Below are 14,105 nucleotides of genomic sequence, written 5' to 3' on the forward strand. Positions count from 1 at the left end.
CAGGAGAAGCTACTTTCAACACGTTTCTTGGTTAGCGCTTTTATCTGGATACCAGGAGTGGTCTAGTTCATTTCCTGTCTGTAGCAACTGGTGAAAAGATGCTGAGCCCAACCAACTTTCTGTAACTCTTCCTGTATTTGGGGAGGACCATATTCTACTTGAAGCTTTCCTCTATCTCTTTTGCTAAACGGCAAGCATTCCTTTCTTCAAACCTTTATAGCATTTTCTCAGTACTTCTGATTCCAATCCCTTTCTACTTCCCCTTAAAGTTATTTAAGTACTTGTGCTACTTGCCCTACTAGAATGTAAGCTCATTGAGGGCTTAATCTAGGCATCTTCGATCTATATATCAGTCAGCTTTATGAAGTTTTATGTATTTTAGATGTTCAGTAAATGCATAATTAATGAATCAGTGGTAATTTCTTTTCATTCTTCCCTGAATTTTGCCCACTTTGCTTTCAGTTGTGTGATGTTATGGCTTAATGCTGTTTTTATGGCTTCGTTGCTTTTTTCTCTGTGTAAATTTAATGGCCAATGAAGCATACTGGTAAATGCCCAGCACTCTTAGTATATTTTATTCAGGAAGGGAAAAATATAGTGTATAATTCAGATCCAAAACCAAGAAGAATTTAAGTTCTAAATATTTCCCTTCCTGTCCTCCCTCCAATCTCCCCAAACCTCAACAAATCCAATACATATGCAAAGTGTTTTCTATCTTGCTGGGGAATGGTGAGAAGGGAAGAAAGGAATAAAACTACCTTTTATACCTCTTTCAAAAATACAGCCAACATGGCATATGGCATATAGTACTAGCACAATCTTTGGTGCAATTGTAGCAATGTGAAACTGTTTAAATTTTTTAAATGAAAGCCCATGTATATATGTAAGTAGAATATTATTATAAAATGATTCATTTCTACAGAGCTTGATAAACGTCATAAATCACATCCTTCTCCCCAAAACATAACTGCAGTTAAAAGACATTTGGGGGCATATTGGTTTATGAGGCAGTTGTTTGTTCTGACCCCTGTGACCAGAGTTAATCCAAGTAGCCTTATTGACATATTTTAAAGGAAGAAGCACTTAGCTGCTTCCATGGGCATTAACTCACTCATTTGATGTTTCTAGGAACCAGGTTTGACTTTTAGAGGTGAATGCCAAGGAGATACGAGCATTCAAAAGAAGGAGGAATGTATATGTGTAAGAACATAGAGAGGTCTGTCTCATAGGAACCCAGGAAATGCTGAGCAGTCAGGCCTCAGGAAGCATAGGATTCCAGGCTGCTCCAGGACCATCTGTTCAGTTTTGGGGAATGTCCTATTCTCTTCCCTCCCAACTGGCTTCCTCTGACACTTTACCCCTTGGAATTTTGGTATCCACATGTCTCTATGAAGCCTGCCCCTGGCCTGGCCTTACTTGATCTTTTAATACATGTACCAGCCCCTGACTAGGACTTTTCTATATGACTCTTAGTTCGAAGTCCCAGAAGTGAAAACCTAATTGACCCAGCTCCTCTTTCTCAAGGCAGGATATACATTGTAAGTGCTTGGCCAGCTGAGGTATGGGTCCCCCCTCCCCACCCAGTGTCTACTTATGATCCAGTCAGCCACAGCCAAAGCATGAAGTCATATTGCTCAGTGCCCACTCAGAAGAGGGGTTGAACGGGGACAGAAGAGGAATGATTAGGGCAAGCATCCCCCAAGGCATATCATTACCTCTGGGCAGTGACTCTATGTTGATAATGAAAGTCTTGTCATGAGAAATTCCATGGCATTTTCCTAAATATGCAGGCTCAATAACTGGAAAGAAAAATAAAACTCTATGTGGGTATCCTTGGAACCAGTGTGTCATCTCTTTTTCATTCATCAACCTCTCTGGAGGAAAGATACTATGGAAATCCTAGATATAAATAAATGAGAAAAAATTTTGGATCTTGAACCAAGAATCTGAAGGAAAAAAAAGAATCAGTCAAAAGGTAAAGATGTATTAACTCCCTTTTAGAACCCTGAAGATACATTTGCCTTGTGATACCCTTTGCCTTACCAAGTCCAAGTGATGGGAGATGAAGTAGACAAACAGGGGTTAGGTTTTGCATAATCTCTAAGCAAATGAAGCAATTGGGTGATGTGACTTCAGGTGCTTCTGTGAGATGCCTAGATCAAGAATCTTGGACTCTCTGGTGCAAGTCATCTCTTCCTGCTGTGAAGACAAGGACAGTATCTCTCTCATACGTCTCTCCTACCCACCTCCTGATATTTGTTAGTTATAATATTGTTTTCATGTTGTTCTTTGCTTTCTTTGCTCAAAAGAGCATTCCCATTCTCTTTCATAACCATAATCCAGTAATTGGGGTATCAGTTTCATATTTAATAGAATTCACTACTCACTGCTAGTCATTTTACTACAATATTTGCATTCCTGAGTTTATTTTGACTCATCTCACTCATCTCTTCATTGACTAGATGTTGATGTGAAGCTATTTTCCAAAGAAGTGTTTGTGGTTGTGTATTTCCCGACCACCTCTGTGTTTGTGGTTGGTTTGTCCATTGCCTTTATGTCTGAACAACATTTGGGCTAAGTGAAAGGTTCTTGGGACACACACTTTCTTTCCCCCGAGATTTTCAGGTATTGCTCCACTGTCTTCTGTGCATTAACATTGCCACTGAGAAGTCTGAGATCAGCCTGAGTTTTTCTCTTTTGATGAGTGATGGGCTTTTTCTGTCTGGATATATGGAGAATGATATCCTTTGAAGTTCAAGAGCTTAGGGTAAGACCTGGAGTTAGCATTCTGTATCAAACTTTGTTAAAATAGTATCTCTACACACTTTAAATTTGCAAGTTCAGATCTATCTTTATTTCAGGGAAATTCTTGTGTATTAGATCTCTGAATATATCTTCTGCTTCTTAAATTCTCTACTTCTGGGACATAAGTTTTTTCGTTTTCCTTTATTTTGCACATCTGTTGATTGTCTCTCATTGTTTTAGGCTCTTTCTTCTGCATTCATTGAGATCATATCAAATTTTTTTCTATCCTAGGAATTAGATATTTATCGGTGTCTGCTCTCTTCTTTGATGTCTCATTTAATAATGATGTCTCATTTATTCCTGTTGATCCTGAGTAGGTCCTCAGTTTCCACCTCTTATTTGTATAATCTTTTTCTTCATCTCATTCTATTGTGTCATCATCACACACATGAGCTCTTTTTAAATTTCATGCACTAATTCAACATTTTGTGCCCGTTCCCCTTCACTCTCGTCCCACACAGAAGCCAGAAGGATCCAGTGGAAATGACAATCAGATCATGCAACTTTCTCTGCTCAGAGCCTCCAATGGCTTCCCACCTCACTCACTGTAAAGCCAAGGTCCTCACATGACTGATAGGGAGGGGCCTAACTCTTCCTCTTCTCTAACCTCACTCCGGCTCTCACTCCTCGAACACACCAGGTCACCTCCCTCCTTCAGACCTTTGCTCTTATTGTTCACTTGTCTGGGATGCTCTTTCCTCAAATATCCATATGGCTACTCCCCTGCCTCCTTCAGGTTTGCGCAAATGGCACTTTCTCAAAGAGGCCTTCCTCGGCCACTCACTTCAAACCACAACTCCTTCCCCCAACACTCTTTCTCCAGCCTTGATTTTTCTCCAGCCTTGATTTTTCTCCATAGTACTTATCACTTCTATCATCTATATCATATGATTGAGATATATAGATATATAGATATATAGATATATATATAGTTTACGTATATATTTTATTATATCAACCACATACACACACAACTAGAATGTAAGCTCCATCACAGCAAGGATTTTTGTCTATTGCCCTTACAGCAATATCGCAGCACCTAGAACAGTTCCTGACACTTAGTAAGCACTCAATAAGTATTTCCTGAATGAATGAGTGGGCTGAGGTTAACTTTGTCTTCCTGGGGAGGTTTCCTAACACTGAAGTCCAGTCTTTCTTGGATGGTTGGCATCACACTGCCTTTTTCATATGGCAGCAATGATCATGTGTCAAGGTATCAGGAGGGGGTCTAAATTCTTTAAAGCACTGTAAGTAAAATTCCCCACATTTGATATGAAAAGGCTCCCTATAGCCCAAAATGGTTTTGAAAACTTGAGCTTTACAGTTTTCCATTATCCTGTTTTTGTTGTAAATTGATGAAGCAGTGAGAAACTAAGTAATAACAATCATTATTACCTTCCTTGAGCTCCTTCTGGATGCCAGGCACTTTCGTTTCATAGAGAGCCTCTTTCAGCCTCACCCAGTACCAGGTACATAATTTGCAGGGTCCAGTGCAAAAGGAAAATGTGAGACCCCTCGTTCAAAGTGCAGGAATAAAGTGCCATTAAAGGTACTACAATATGAAGATTTTTTTTTCTTTATTCCACAGACTCTTTCTCACCTTGTCATAATGTTTTTATTTGCTATTTAATGTCGTCCTAAATAAAGTAAAATTTTAAATTGTTGACATGAAGTTTGACCTTTCATGTTTACACTGTGCACCGCTCATTTTAAACACAAATATAAGAGCACTGAACTCATTTGTGAAATTGCACAATTTATATTTCATAGATCGCAGATGCATATGTATTTCATTCTTTCCAGAAGCGTGGGAATTCTGCACCCAAATAGCTCAACTGTTTTTATTTCACTTCTTGGATGCATGCGCATTCTAGCGACACTCTCTACCTTTGGCTTACTGATGGGTAAGGAAGGACGGAAGGGAAAGTGGGCAGTAGGTTGTCCTATCTTTCCTTTTGCTTCTATATCATCATTTTCAGTGTAAGTGGTTGGCTAAATAGGGAAGTAACATGAGTCAGAAAGGATATGATAGGGTCCCTTGGTTGTTTGTGTTTCCTTGAACACCTTGCCTTCTTTTTTGCATTCTGGTTTGGATGGAAAGTGACCTCTCAGTGCTGCTGTTTATTCAGTTGTAGATGTGACACACTTCCCTTGCACTCCCTGAATTCCCATGCATCACGAGTCCACTGGAATTGGGAGCTCAGGGGGCATCGCAAATACCACCTGTGAAGGGGGCATCAGGAATGGCAGACACACATCCTGTACCTCTCTTGCCTGCTCACACGCATGCTCCATTGTCCCATCCAACCTTACTTATAAAACACAAGCTCAAAGATAAAATTCTTGCAAATCTCAATATAACAAGAGCAGAGCATTAAACCAAATGGAGGGCCCATCTGAGCACAGGTTCCTACACAACTTCCCAGGTCGCGCGCCCGGGAAGCCAGCCCTGTCCTCACCACAGCCTCACAAGTGGAGCATGTTACTACCGTTCACAGGTGAGACTGCTGAAACCCAGAGAGAAAATAACTTGCCCGAGGTCCCTGAGCCTGTGGCAGAGCTGGAACTCAAATCCTGGCTGTTTGATCAGGTTGCCTGTGTGGCCAGTTAGCATGACAAAATAACCACAGGTAGGAGGTAAGACCCCAGGGGTTTTGGCCATTTCCAAGTAATTGTGTAACCTTGGACAAGTCTGCCTTAGGACTTTAGTTTTCATCTCAATGTGAGGCTAATGCCTGTTTTTTTTCATACAAGTTATAGTTTTTCACAAGCCAGAGGGTTGGTTGCATGGTCCCTTCTCTCTTTGTCCTGAGAGCTGGAGGAACTCACAGAGATGTGTGTTGGGTGACAGTGCTGTTTTTCCTGTGGCAGCACATGCACTAATGGCCATGCACTTTGCATGCTTTATTTGGCCTGTCCCTCAGACAATGGCTGAAATGTCCCAGGAGAATGTGAGAGAGGTTATTTTCTGGGAGTGTGCCAGGGCCTAATTAGAGTGAAGGGGGCAAATGGAGGCTTTGTCAACTTTGCAAAAATTCTGTGACCACCTCCCATAAAATTTTTTTAGTTGTCTCTCTATGTAGACCACAGGAATGCTGTTCCTTGAGGATGGTTAGACAGGGTAGATGATTGAATTGCATCTTAAAAGACTCGAGAATGTGGATCTGGGCAAACCATCTTCCCCTGTCCAGCCAAGGATGAGCCCAACAGACCAAGGGGATGTGATTCACCTGGCAGGTCCTATCATAAGAAGTCCAAGAGCCAATGAAGGATAAGGTATCAGGAGAGAAGATCATTTTATACAGACAAGGCAAAACGGAACATCATTTCCATTGTGTCAAGTCTTCTGGAAACGCCAAAGAAGTTGAATGTACATTGAGTGCATCTTGACTCAAAAAATGTTTGTGTGTGTGTGTGTGTGTGTGTGTGTGTGTGTGTGTGTAGTTGGGAACAGGGGAAGGGAGACTCTTTCATGACCTCTGTGGAATGAAGACCCAGTAAAGCAAAAGACCCAACAAAGCAAAGGGAGGGCCCATGGCTTTGGATTCTGACAAGCCTCTTCCCTCAAGTGTAAAGATAATAACATTGTCTTATCCAGTTGTTAGGAGGATTAAATGAGGTGATAAATGAATGTAAAGAGAGTAGAATGGTAGCTGACACATAATAAGCACCCTGTAAATGGCGACAAAAGTGGTACTTAGGATTAGTTATTAAGGAGACTTCATAAAATGCTACCTGGTTAAGTTCCTTTCAACTCATTTCTCCCCACGGTGAATTATTGGTTTGCATCTTGGCAAATACTTTCAAGCAACCACTAAATTGATTTATATATAAGAGACTGAATTTACTTTTAATTTACTTGAGTAAGATTTTTAAATCAGCCTTTTTGATATAAAAATGAATACTTAGCCAGCATTTTGACTAACTATGGTAAGCCAGTGACATTTATTCCTTAGAATTCATCAAATATCACATTCCTACTTTGTGCCTATCACTATTTGAATACAGATATTCACATGTGATCCCTTCCCTCAGAGAGCCCACAATCTTTTGCAAAAATAGACATATAAATCCTTCATTGCAGTGTAGTAAAATTCAGAGCACTGGTGACATTAAGTACCAGAAAGAAGGGGGTGTTGCTAGGAAAGGATCACAGCTCCAGATGATAGGAAATGACCGTTTTTCTTTCCTAGTAATTGTATTTCTACCTAGAAAATATTAGGGGAAAAGACAAAGCCAATAGTAAATTGTTAGGGGGAAAAAAGGCCTTTTTTCCCAAGTAATTCAACTTGGAAGTATTTCTGTACTTCTTGTGAACTTCTCATGTGCCTGAAATTAGGCTAAAATTCATGAAACTCTCTGTACTATCAAAAGATCCTTTGAATTTCAGTAGTAGGTTCCAGTACACTTTCAGGAAAAAGGCTTGTTTTGTGCTCCCTCTGCAGTTTATATCTTTAGTGGATTATTTATAGAAAGCTTTAAATATACCTTAGTAATTTTTCTTAAGCTGCAACCTATTGTTTAGGTCCAAACTCAGAACTGGCTTCTGAGAAGGACCACGGGGAAGTTTTGGATACAAATGTAAAATAATTCTACTTGAAGAACTCATGGAAAAGAACTTTGCTGGGCATAGATTCTGTGAGATTCACATGGAAAAAATCCTAAGAATTCTCCGTTGAAAACATGAGAGTGGGATCAAGAGGGATCAGACATTTAGGAGTTTGTATCAGACTGTAGGAAACTTTGGAATCATCACTACTAATAAATTTTCATGAAGATTGCAGTGAATGTCAGGATGATTGTTATTTCAGCCAACTGAGAAGATGGAGGTTGTTTTTTAGATGTGGCAGCATGGGCTATAGCTATGTTTGTAAATTTCGTGTTCATTTACTTCCTGTGATGCAGGCCAATGTGCTAGGCCAGTCAGTGGTCCTTCATCACTTAAGGAGCTGGTGCAGCTCGAGCCTCATCCCAGAAAATCTGAATCATCAGACCTTGGATGGGACCAGGTGTATGCATTTAAAGCACCCCTAGTATTTTTTTATCCCTGGAGGTCTGCAGGCTGCACTCTTGGGAGTCTAGCAAAGCATGAAAACCTCCTTCCCTTCATGGAGCTCACAGCCTCATTGTGGACATGAAGCCATTACTCCAGGAGGATAAGCCAATCCCAAATGGTTTGTGCTACTTAAAATGCTATGTGTGGGATGTGCCTGGCTGTCATTTTATTCTATTTCTCAGGGAAATATTTAAGTACACTAATAAACATAGACACTTTGTGGGCATGTCTGCTAAACACGGGACATGCACACACCAACACAATCCAATTTGGAGGAAGGAGGCAGTATGGTTGGAAACACATCATAGCAGACTTTGAAATGCACCCAAAGTCTTTTGAACTTAATTGGTAAAGAAATAGGTAGCTCAGGTTTGAGACTCTCATCACATCACTTCTAATGTCCAACGTCCTTAGTGTGGCACTCAGAGCCCTCCGTGACCTGCCACCCTGGCCTTAGATTGAACCTCTCCCCATTCCCCTTGAACAGTGAGCTTGATACCTTCTTGTCCCATGAGGAGGCCATGGAATGATCTTTCCCCCTTTCTTCATTTGGCAGCCCTCTCTTACTTCTTTACTCCTCCTAGTAGCCTCTCCTGACTCCCCAGTTTGGGCTCAGTACTGCTCTGCACCCTGTGCACCCAGTTCTGTCTTTTTATTTTTTCGGCTGCGTTGGGTCTTCGTTGCTGTGCGCAGGCTTTCTCTAGTTGCGGCGAACTGGGGCTACTCTTTGTTGCAGTGTGCGGGCTTCTCATTGCGGTGGCTTCTCTTGTTGCGGAGCATGGGCTCTAGGCGCCTGGGCTTCAGTAGTTGCGGCACGTGGGCTCAGTAGTTGTGGCTCGTGGGCTCTAGAGTGCAGGCTCAGTAGTTGCGGCGCATGGGTTTAGTTGCTCCATGGCATGTGGGATCTTCCCGGACCAGGGATCGAACCCGTGTCCCCAGGTGGATTATTCACTACTGCACCACCAGGGAAGTCCCCCCACTTCTGTCTTACCACCTTCCTAATTGGGTTGAGAGTTTGTGTGTGTGAGCATCTCCTCCACCAGATGGTAAGCAACTCCAGAGCAGTGATTTCTCTCTTCCTGTTTTGGTATTGCCAGCCCAGTACCTGACGTACCGTAGATGCCCCATACATGTCTGCAGTGAGGTTGATAGATGTAAACATTAAATGGAAAGCAAATAACAGACTCATTCTCAAGTTTTCCTTCAGCTGGATTCTGCTAGAGAGGATTTTGAGCACTCTTCTGCCAATGAGTCCAAAGGTGTTGAGGGATGCGTGGCCATGGAGGGGTCCTGAAATTCCTGCCCTGTGGATGCACAGGCCATAGGCAATCCGTGGCTCTGTAGGAGAGAGCAGTGAGGATGTGAACTCCATCAGGTTGCTTGTTTTCTGGTTTTCACATTTCCCTCTTAATTGGCATGGCTTCTTTGGAAGTGATGTACTCTTGATTTTTTGCCAAGAGTGGCTGTGTGCTCACAAAGCTTTTCTCTCCAACAAAATGGTTTCTGTCCTTTGGTCACTTGTGGACAACCCTGGCTTCATTTTGTGAGTGAATGACAAGGCGGCAGTGAGTCAGTTTGGGGGAATAAAACAACAAATGAACCCGCGGGTTGGTGTCTGTATTATGAAGTCTTATCTCATCTGAGTGGAATGAGATTGAGATAAGTTCTTTGGAAATCTTCTCTAGAAATAAGAATAAAAAGTCCTGCTGTCTTATGAACTGTACATTTTTTATTTTTTCCTTCATTTGTTTTGCTGCACTTCTTGTAGCTTTAACTAACTGTAAAGTAGAAAATATCTATGCTTTGCTTCTGTTCTCAAAGCTCTTAATTATTTGGCCCTGAGGCCCGAGACAAAAACAATTTGGTTTTACTCTGCCACATTCCAAAAATAACTTTAGTAATACCCTCTTTGGTTATCTTAAAAGTGTAGAGTGGATGCTTTTATCCTAAAGTAGCAGTGTCTGACTGTTGGGGGGACTTTAGCTATATGACTGTTGTTTAGCAACTAAATGCTGGTGACTCATTCACTTTGACTGTGGTACAGGAAAATTCTTTCCATGGAAAACACAGGAGGGGGGCAATGTCTCTGAACCACTATGTAGTATTTTCCTTTGCAAAAGGCTTCTCTGGAAACGAGTAGGCACCAGCTGTTACTCTGCTGGCGTAGTCTCCAAAGCGGCCAGTGAGCCTTCCTCAACCAGGGTTTCTGGGCAGTTTATCCACAAAGGTATACAGGTAGGTTCAGAGCTGTAATAAATCAGTTTGGTTAATAAACTGAAATCTCAGGATTAAAAATGGTCACCCTGAATAAAAGAGAAATTGAACTAATTGCATTTACAGTATCCAGAATATTTATGTATGATCTGGTTTGGACTAGAAACACAATGGTGTTTTAGTGTCACATTCCATGGGGTGTGGGGCGGGAAGGGAGAGAGAGAGGGTGAGAGAGGGAGTGCCTCAGTGAGGTGCTAATCTATTTATGCAGCAAAAATATAATAAACTAAATTCACCTGCTAGGCTCACAGCACCAAACTAATTCCAGTTCTCTGAGTTTAATTTTGCTTGTCCGCATCTCCTTGCAGCCTCTGAGGGTGCTAGCCCTCAGGGGATAGAAAGGGCTGGTCCCCTCCTGCTCTCGAGCCCTGCCCATCCCTCTCGACCTGAGGTCGTGCTGCTCTCATGCTTGGCTCTTATTTATGAATGGAGGTTAGAGAAGCCGCTTAAAGGCTCTTTAGTGCTTACACTCCAGCTGGCTGCTGACTTAGGAAAAACATGACCCTATGGGGCTGCGGTGGGGGCAGGGAGGACCGTGGGAGAAGTTTGTGTCATAGAAATGACGACCCATGGGTTGGAGGGGCCTTATTAGCCCTTTCTTACAGGCAGAGATGCCCAGGCTATTAATAGTAAAGCCCTGAATCACAGATGTAGGAATGTCACAGCTGCTTGAGCTCTGCCACTGTTACCCGGCAGAAAAGCAGCCCCGCCCAACGTCATTTCAGCTATAAACAACCTCGGAGGCAAAGATGAGGCACGTTGATTGACTTCATTCCTTTCTGTTACCCCAGCTCTCTTAGACCCAACACGGTACAATATTTGCGGTAAAACAGTCGAATCCTGGCTGTGCGTTCTGGTTCTGCAGGATGGGTTGCCCATCTGCCTTTGTGTCTCTCGCTCATCACATCTCTCCCACATGGTGGGGAGAACAAGCAAACGATCTGGGTTCCGGAGACAGGTGCTGGAATGGGGTGGGCGTCGGCTTAGTGACCCCAGCCTCCATCCCCGGAAGTCACCTGCTCCCGTGAGACCAACGTGTGCTCCTGTGGGTCAGAAATCAAAAGCCTTGTCACTTGTCAGGTTTCACTGCCACTGCCGGATCAGGCTTAGGCTGGTGAGTGGTGCGGGGGTGACTGCCCTTCACTTTGTGGCTGGGAGGGTTCCTCCCTCACATATACACAACCCAAGAGGGGCTTGTCTAGAAAACTCTAAAGAAGCAAGGAGAAGGGGGAAGTCAGAATCCTACCTGGATAACTCAGATTTTTACTTTGATCCTGAATTTGATCCTGGATGAGGAATTGAATCCTGAAAGAGCCTCTTCCCGGGCTCCCTCTCATTGTCCGGTCGGTCCCCTGCTCCTCCCATTTCAGGTAAGGGGTCAGGGAGCAGCAGGGCAAATCACAAATCAAATGTCATTATTCATTTTTCATTGTAATTAAGCCTCCAGGACCCTAAAAGTTGAAAAAAATGAACTTGAAGGCATCACTAGCATTATTTTTCTACCAAGGCTAATTTTACTTATTTATTTATTTTGGGGGTAGGAATTTAACACAAATTTACTTGCATAGATTTAAATTGCAGTTTCTATTATAAAAACAGAAAGGTTACCCTTTCACTTTTTTTTTTTTTAACATCTTTATTGGAGTATAATTGCTTTACAATGGTGTGTTAGTTTCTGCTGTATAACAAAGTGAATCAGCTATACGAATACATACATCCCCGTATCCCCTCCCTCTTGCATCTCCCTCCCACCCTCCCTATCCCACCCCTCTAGGTGGTCACAAAGCAGTGAGCTGATCTCCCTGTGCCATGCAGCTGCTTCCCACTAGCTATCTGTTTTACATTTGGTAGTGTATATATGTCCATGCCACTCTCTCACTTCATCCCAGCTTACCCTTCCCCCTCCCCGTGTCCTCAAGTCCATTCTCGACGTCTGTGTCTTTATTCCTGTCCTGCCCCTAGGTTCTTCAGAACCATTTTTTGTGTTTTTTAGATTCCGTATATATGTTTTACCATACGGTATTTGTTTTTCTCTTTCTGACTTACTTCACTCTGTATGACGGACTCTAGGTCCATCCACCTCACTACAAATGACTCAATTTCATTTCTTTTTATGGCTGAGTAATATTCCATTGTATATATGTGCCACATCTTCTTTATCCATTCACCTGTTGATGGACACTTAGGTTGCTTCCATGTCCTGGCTATTGTAAATAGAGCTGCAATGAACATTGTGGTACATGACTGTTTTTGAATTATGGTTTTCTCAGGGTATATGACCAGTAGTGGGATTGCTGGGTCATATGGCAGTTCTATTTTTAGTTTTTTAAGGAACCTCCATACTGTTCTCCATAGTGGCTGTATCAATTTACATTCCCACCAACAGTGCAAGAGGGTTCCCTTTTCTCCACAACCTCTCCAGCATTTATTGTTTGTAGATTTTTTGATGATGGCCATTCTGACTGGTGTGAGGTGGTACCTCATTGTAGTTTTGATTTGCATTTCTCTAATGATTAGTGATGTTGAGCATCCTTTCATGTGTTTGTTGGCAATCTGTATATCTTCTTTGGAGAAATGTCTATTTAGGTCTTCTGCCCATTTTTGGATTGGGTTGTATGTTTTTTTTGATATTGAGCTGCATGAGCTGCCAAGGCTAATTTTATTTATTCAGTTGGTCTCCAAGAAGCTGAACTGACAGCAGCAGTAATAGGAGACTAATAAGCTAACAATTGACTAGTTTTACTTATTGGAACAGTCCCTGGCTTGCCCCTCGGCCCCCCTCTTCTGGCAATCATTTATCAGACCCCGGGAGGGGGCCAGGGCTCCGGAGCATTTTGATGCCCGTTTTCCCGGCACGAGGAATGCTACGTGGTGTCAGTGACCAGAGATTAGGACACTGGAATTTTGCATTTGTTACAGCAGCAGCTGTAGTGAGTGGCTGAGGCCGAAGGGCAGCGTCCCGCCCTCCCCCCTCCACCAGCAGGGCGCGGCCACCACTCGGCAGCGATCGCTGGGGCGGGCACCGGAGCTCGGCCCTCCAGACAGGGGGCGGGATTTTAGAAAGAAGCCCCGGACTTGGCAAGTGGATGCCCCGGTTCTTCCTCGCTGCCTCTGCCGCAGCTGATCTGTCTGCCTAGGGGCGCTCCCACTCCTAGACTTTGTTCCTGTTTCCTTCGGTGCTGCTCGCCAAAGGCCCTGGTTGCCATGGTGAAGGAGAAAGGTAATTATAAATATCGATCACTGTGCATGGTTGCAGAAGTTGGACTGGTGCTGCAGGGCTCGGCCACCTAATGGGGGATGATCAATGGAAAGCCGGGCAGACATGTTCTTGGTGTGAGAATCTGTACTGTGGTGTCCGTGTTTCCACAGAACGGAGACTTACTTCATCAGGAACCTTTCATTTAGCCACGGCGTCGTCAGAAGCACATCCTATTTCTGGAGTGTTTGCACAGCCGAGCTCCCGGGCGTACGTCTCTTTTGCCTGACATTGCATTTTGAATTTTCGGTTGTGTTTGAGCCTTGCCTTCCTGCCCTCATCCTAGCCTCCATTCTTCCTCACTTACCCCCAACCAAATCAATAAATTAATGAAGATGTGTAATGAAAGGACCCTTCTACCACGTCTGTGCTGTGTTGGCATCTGCCCAAGCCTAGCTGTATGGCTGGAAGTTCGAAGTGGGCTGTCTTAAAGGTTCCAGGTGTGTCACTTTTAATAACCTGTCATTTCAGCGGCATCCCTAATCACTCCTCCAAACACCTTAAAGGATGCTTGACATGTCAAAGGTGGCAGATTATGTCTTAAGAAGAAAGTAAAAAGGGAGAGGGCTGTCATGCTCTGCACAGGTGTGCAGTATTTATGCACTGGGCGTGGTCCTGAAATGGAAGTTAAATCTTTCAGAATTGAATTGTAGTTTAAATTATTCGTTTATCTGGGAAATATAAAAGAGCACAACAGTGTTTGATTTTAATTAT

General features: G+C 43.0%; 1 protein-coding gene across 21 annotated transcripts in view; it reads left to right on the forward strand.

Annotated features, from left to right (window-relative positions):
* ABLIM1 (actin binding LIM protein 1) overlaps nucleotides 1–14,105 on the forward strand; it is a 328,315-nt gene that overhangs the window by 129,227 nt on the left and 184,983 nt on the right. For 2 of the 21 annotated variants that reach the window (XM_036828282.1, XM_036828265.1), the window contains exon 1: nucleotides 13,045–13,355. The exons of the other annotated variants lie outside the window; for them this stretch is intronic. In XM_036828282.1, the coding sequence (XP_036684177.1) occupies nucleotides 13,340–13,355 (16 nt within the window). In that variant the 5' untranslated portion in view covers nucleotides 13,045–13,339. Of the gene's footprint in view, nucleotides 1–13,044; nucleotides 13,356–14,105 lie in introns of those variants that run through there. 21 annotated transcript variants of the gene reach the window in all.

The sequence above is a fragment of the Balaenoptera musculus genome, chromosome 16 (assembly GCF_009873245.2).
Source record: "Balaenoptera musculus isolate JJ_BM4_2016_0621 chromosome 16, mBalMus1.pri.v3, whole genome shotgun sequence".
Lineage (NCBI taxonomy): Eukaryota > Metazoa > Chordata > Mammalia > Artiodactyla > Balaenopteridae > Balaenoptera > Balaenoptera musculus.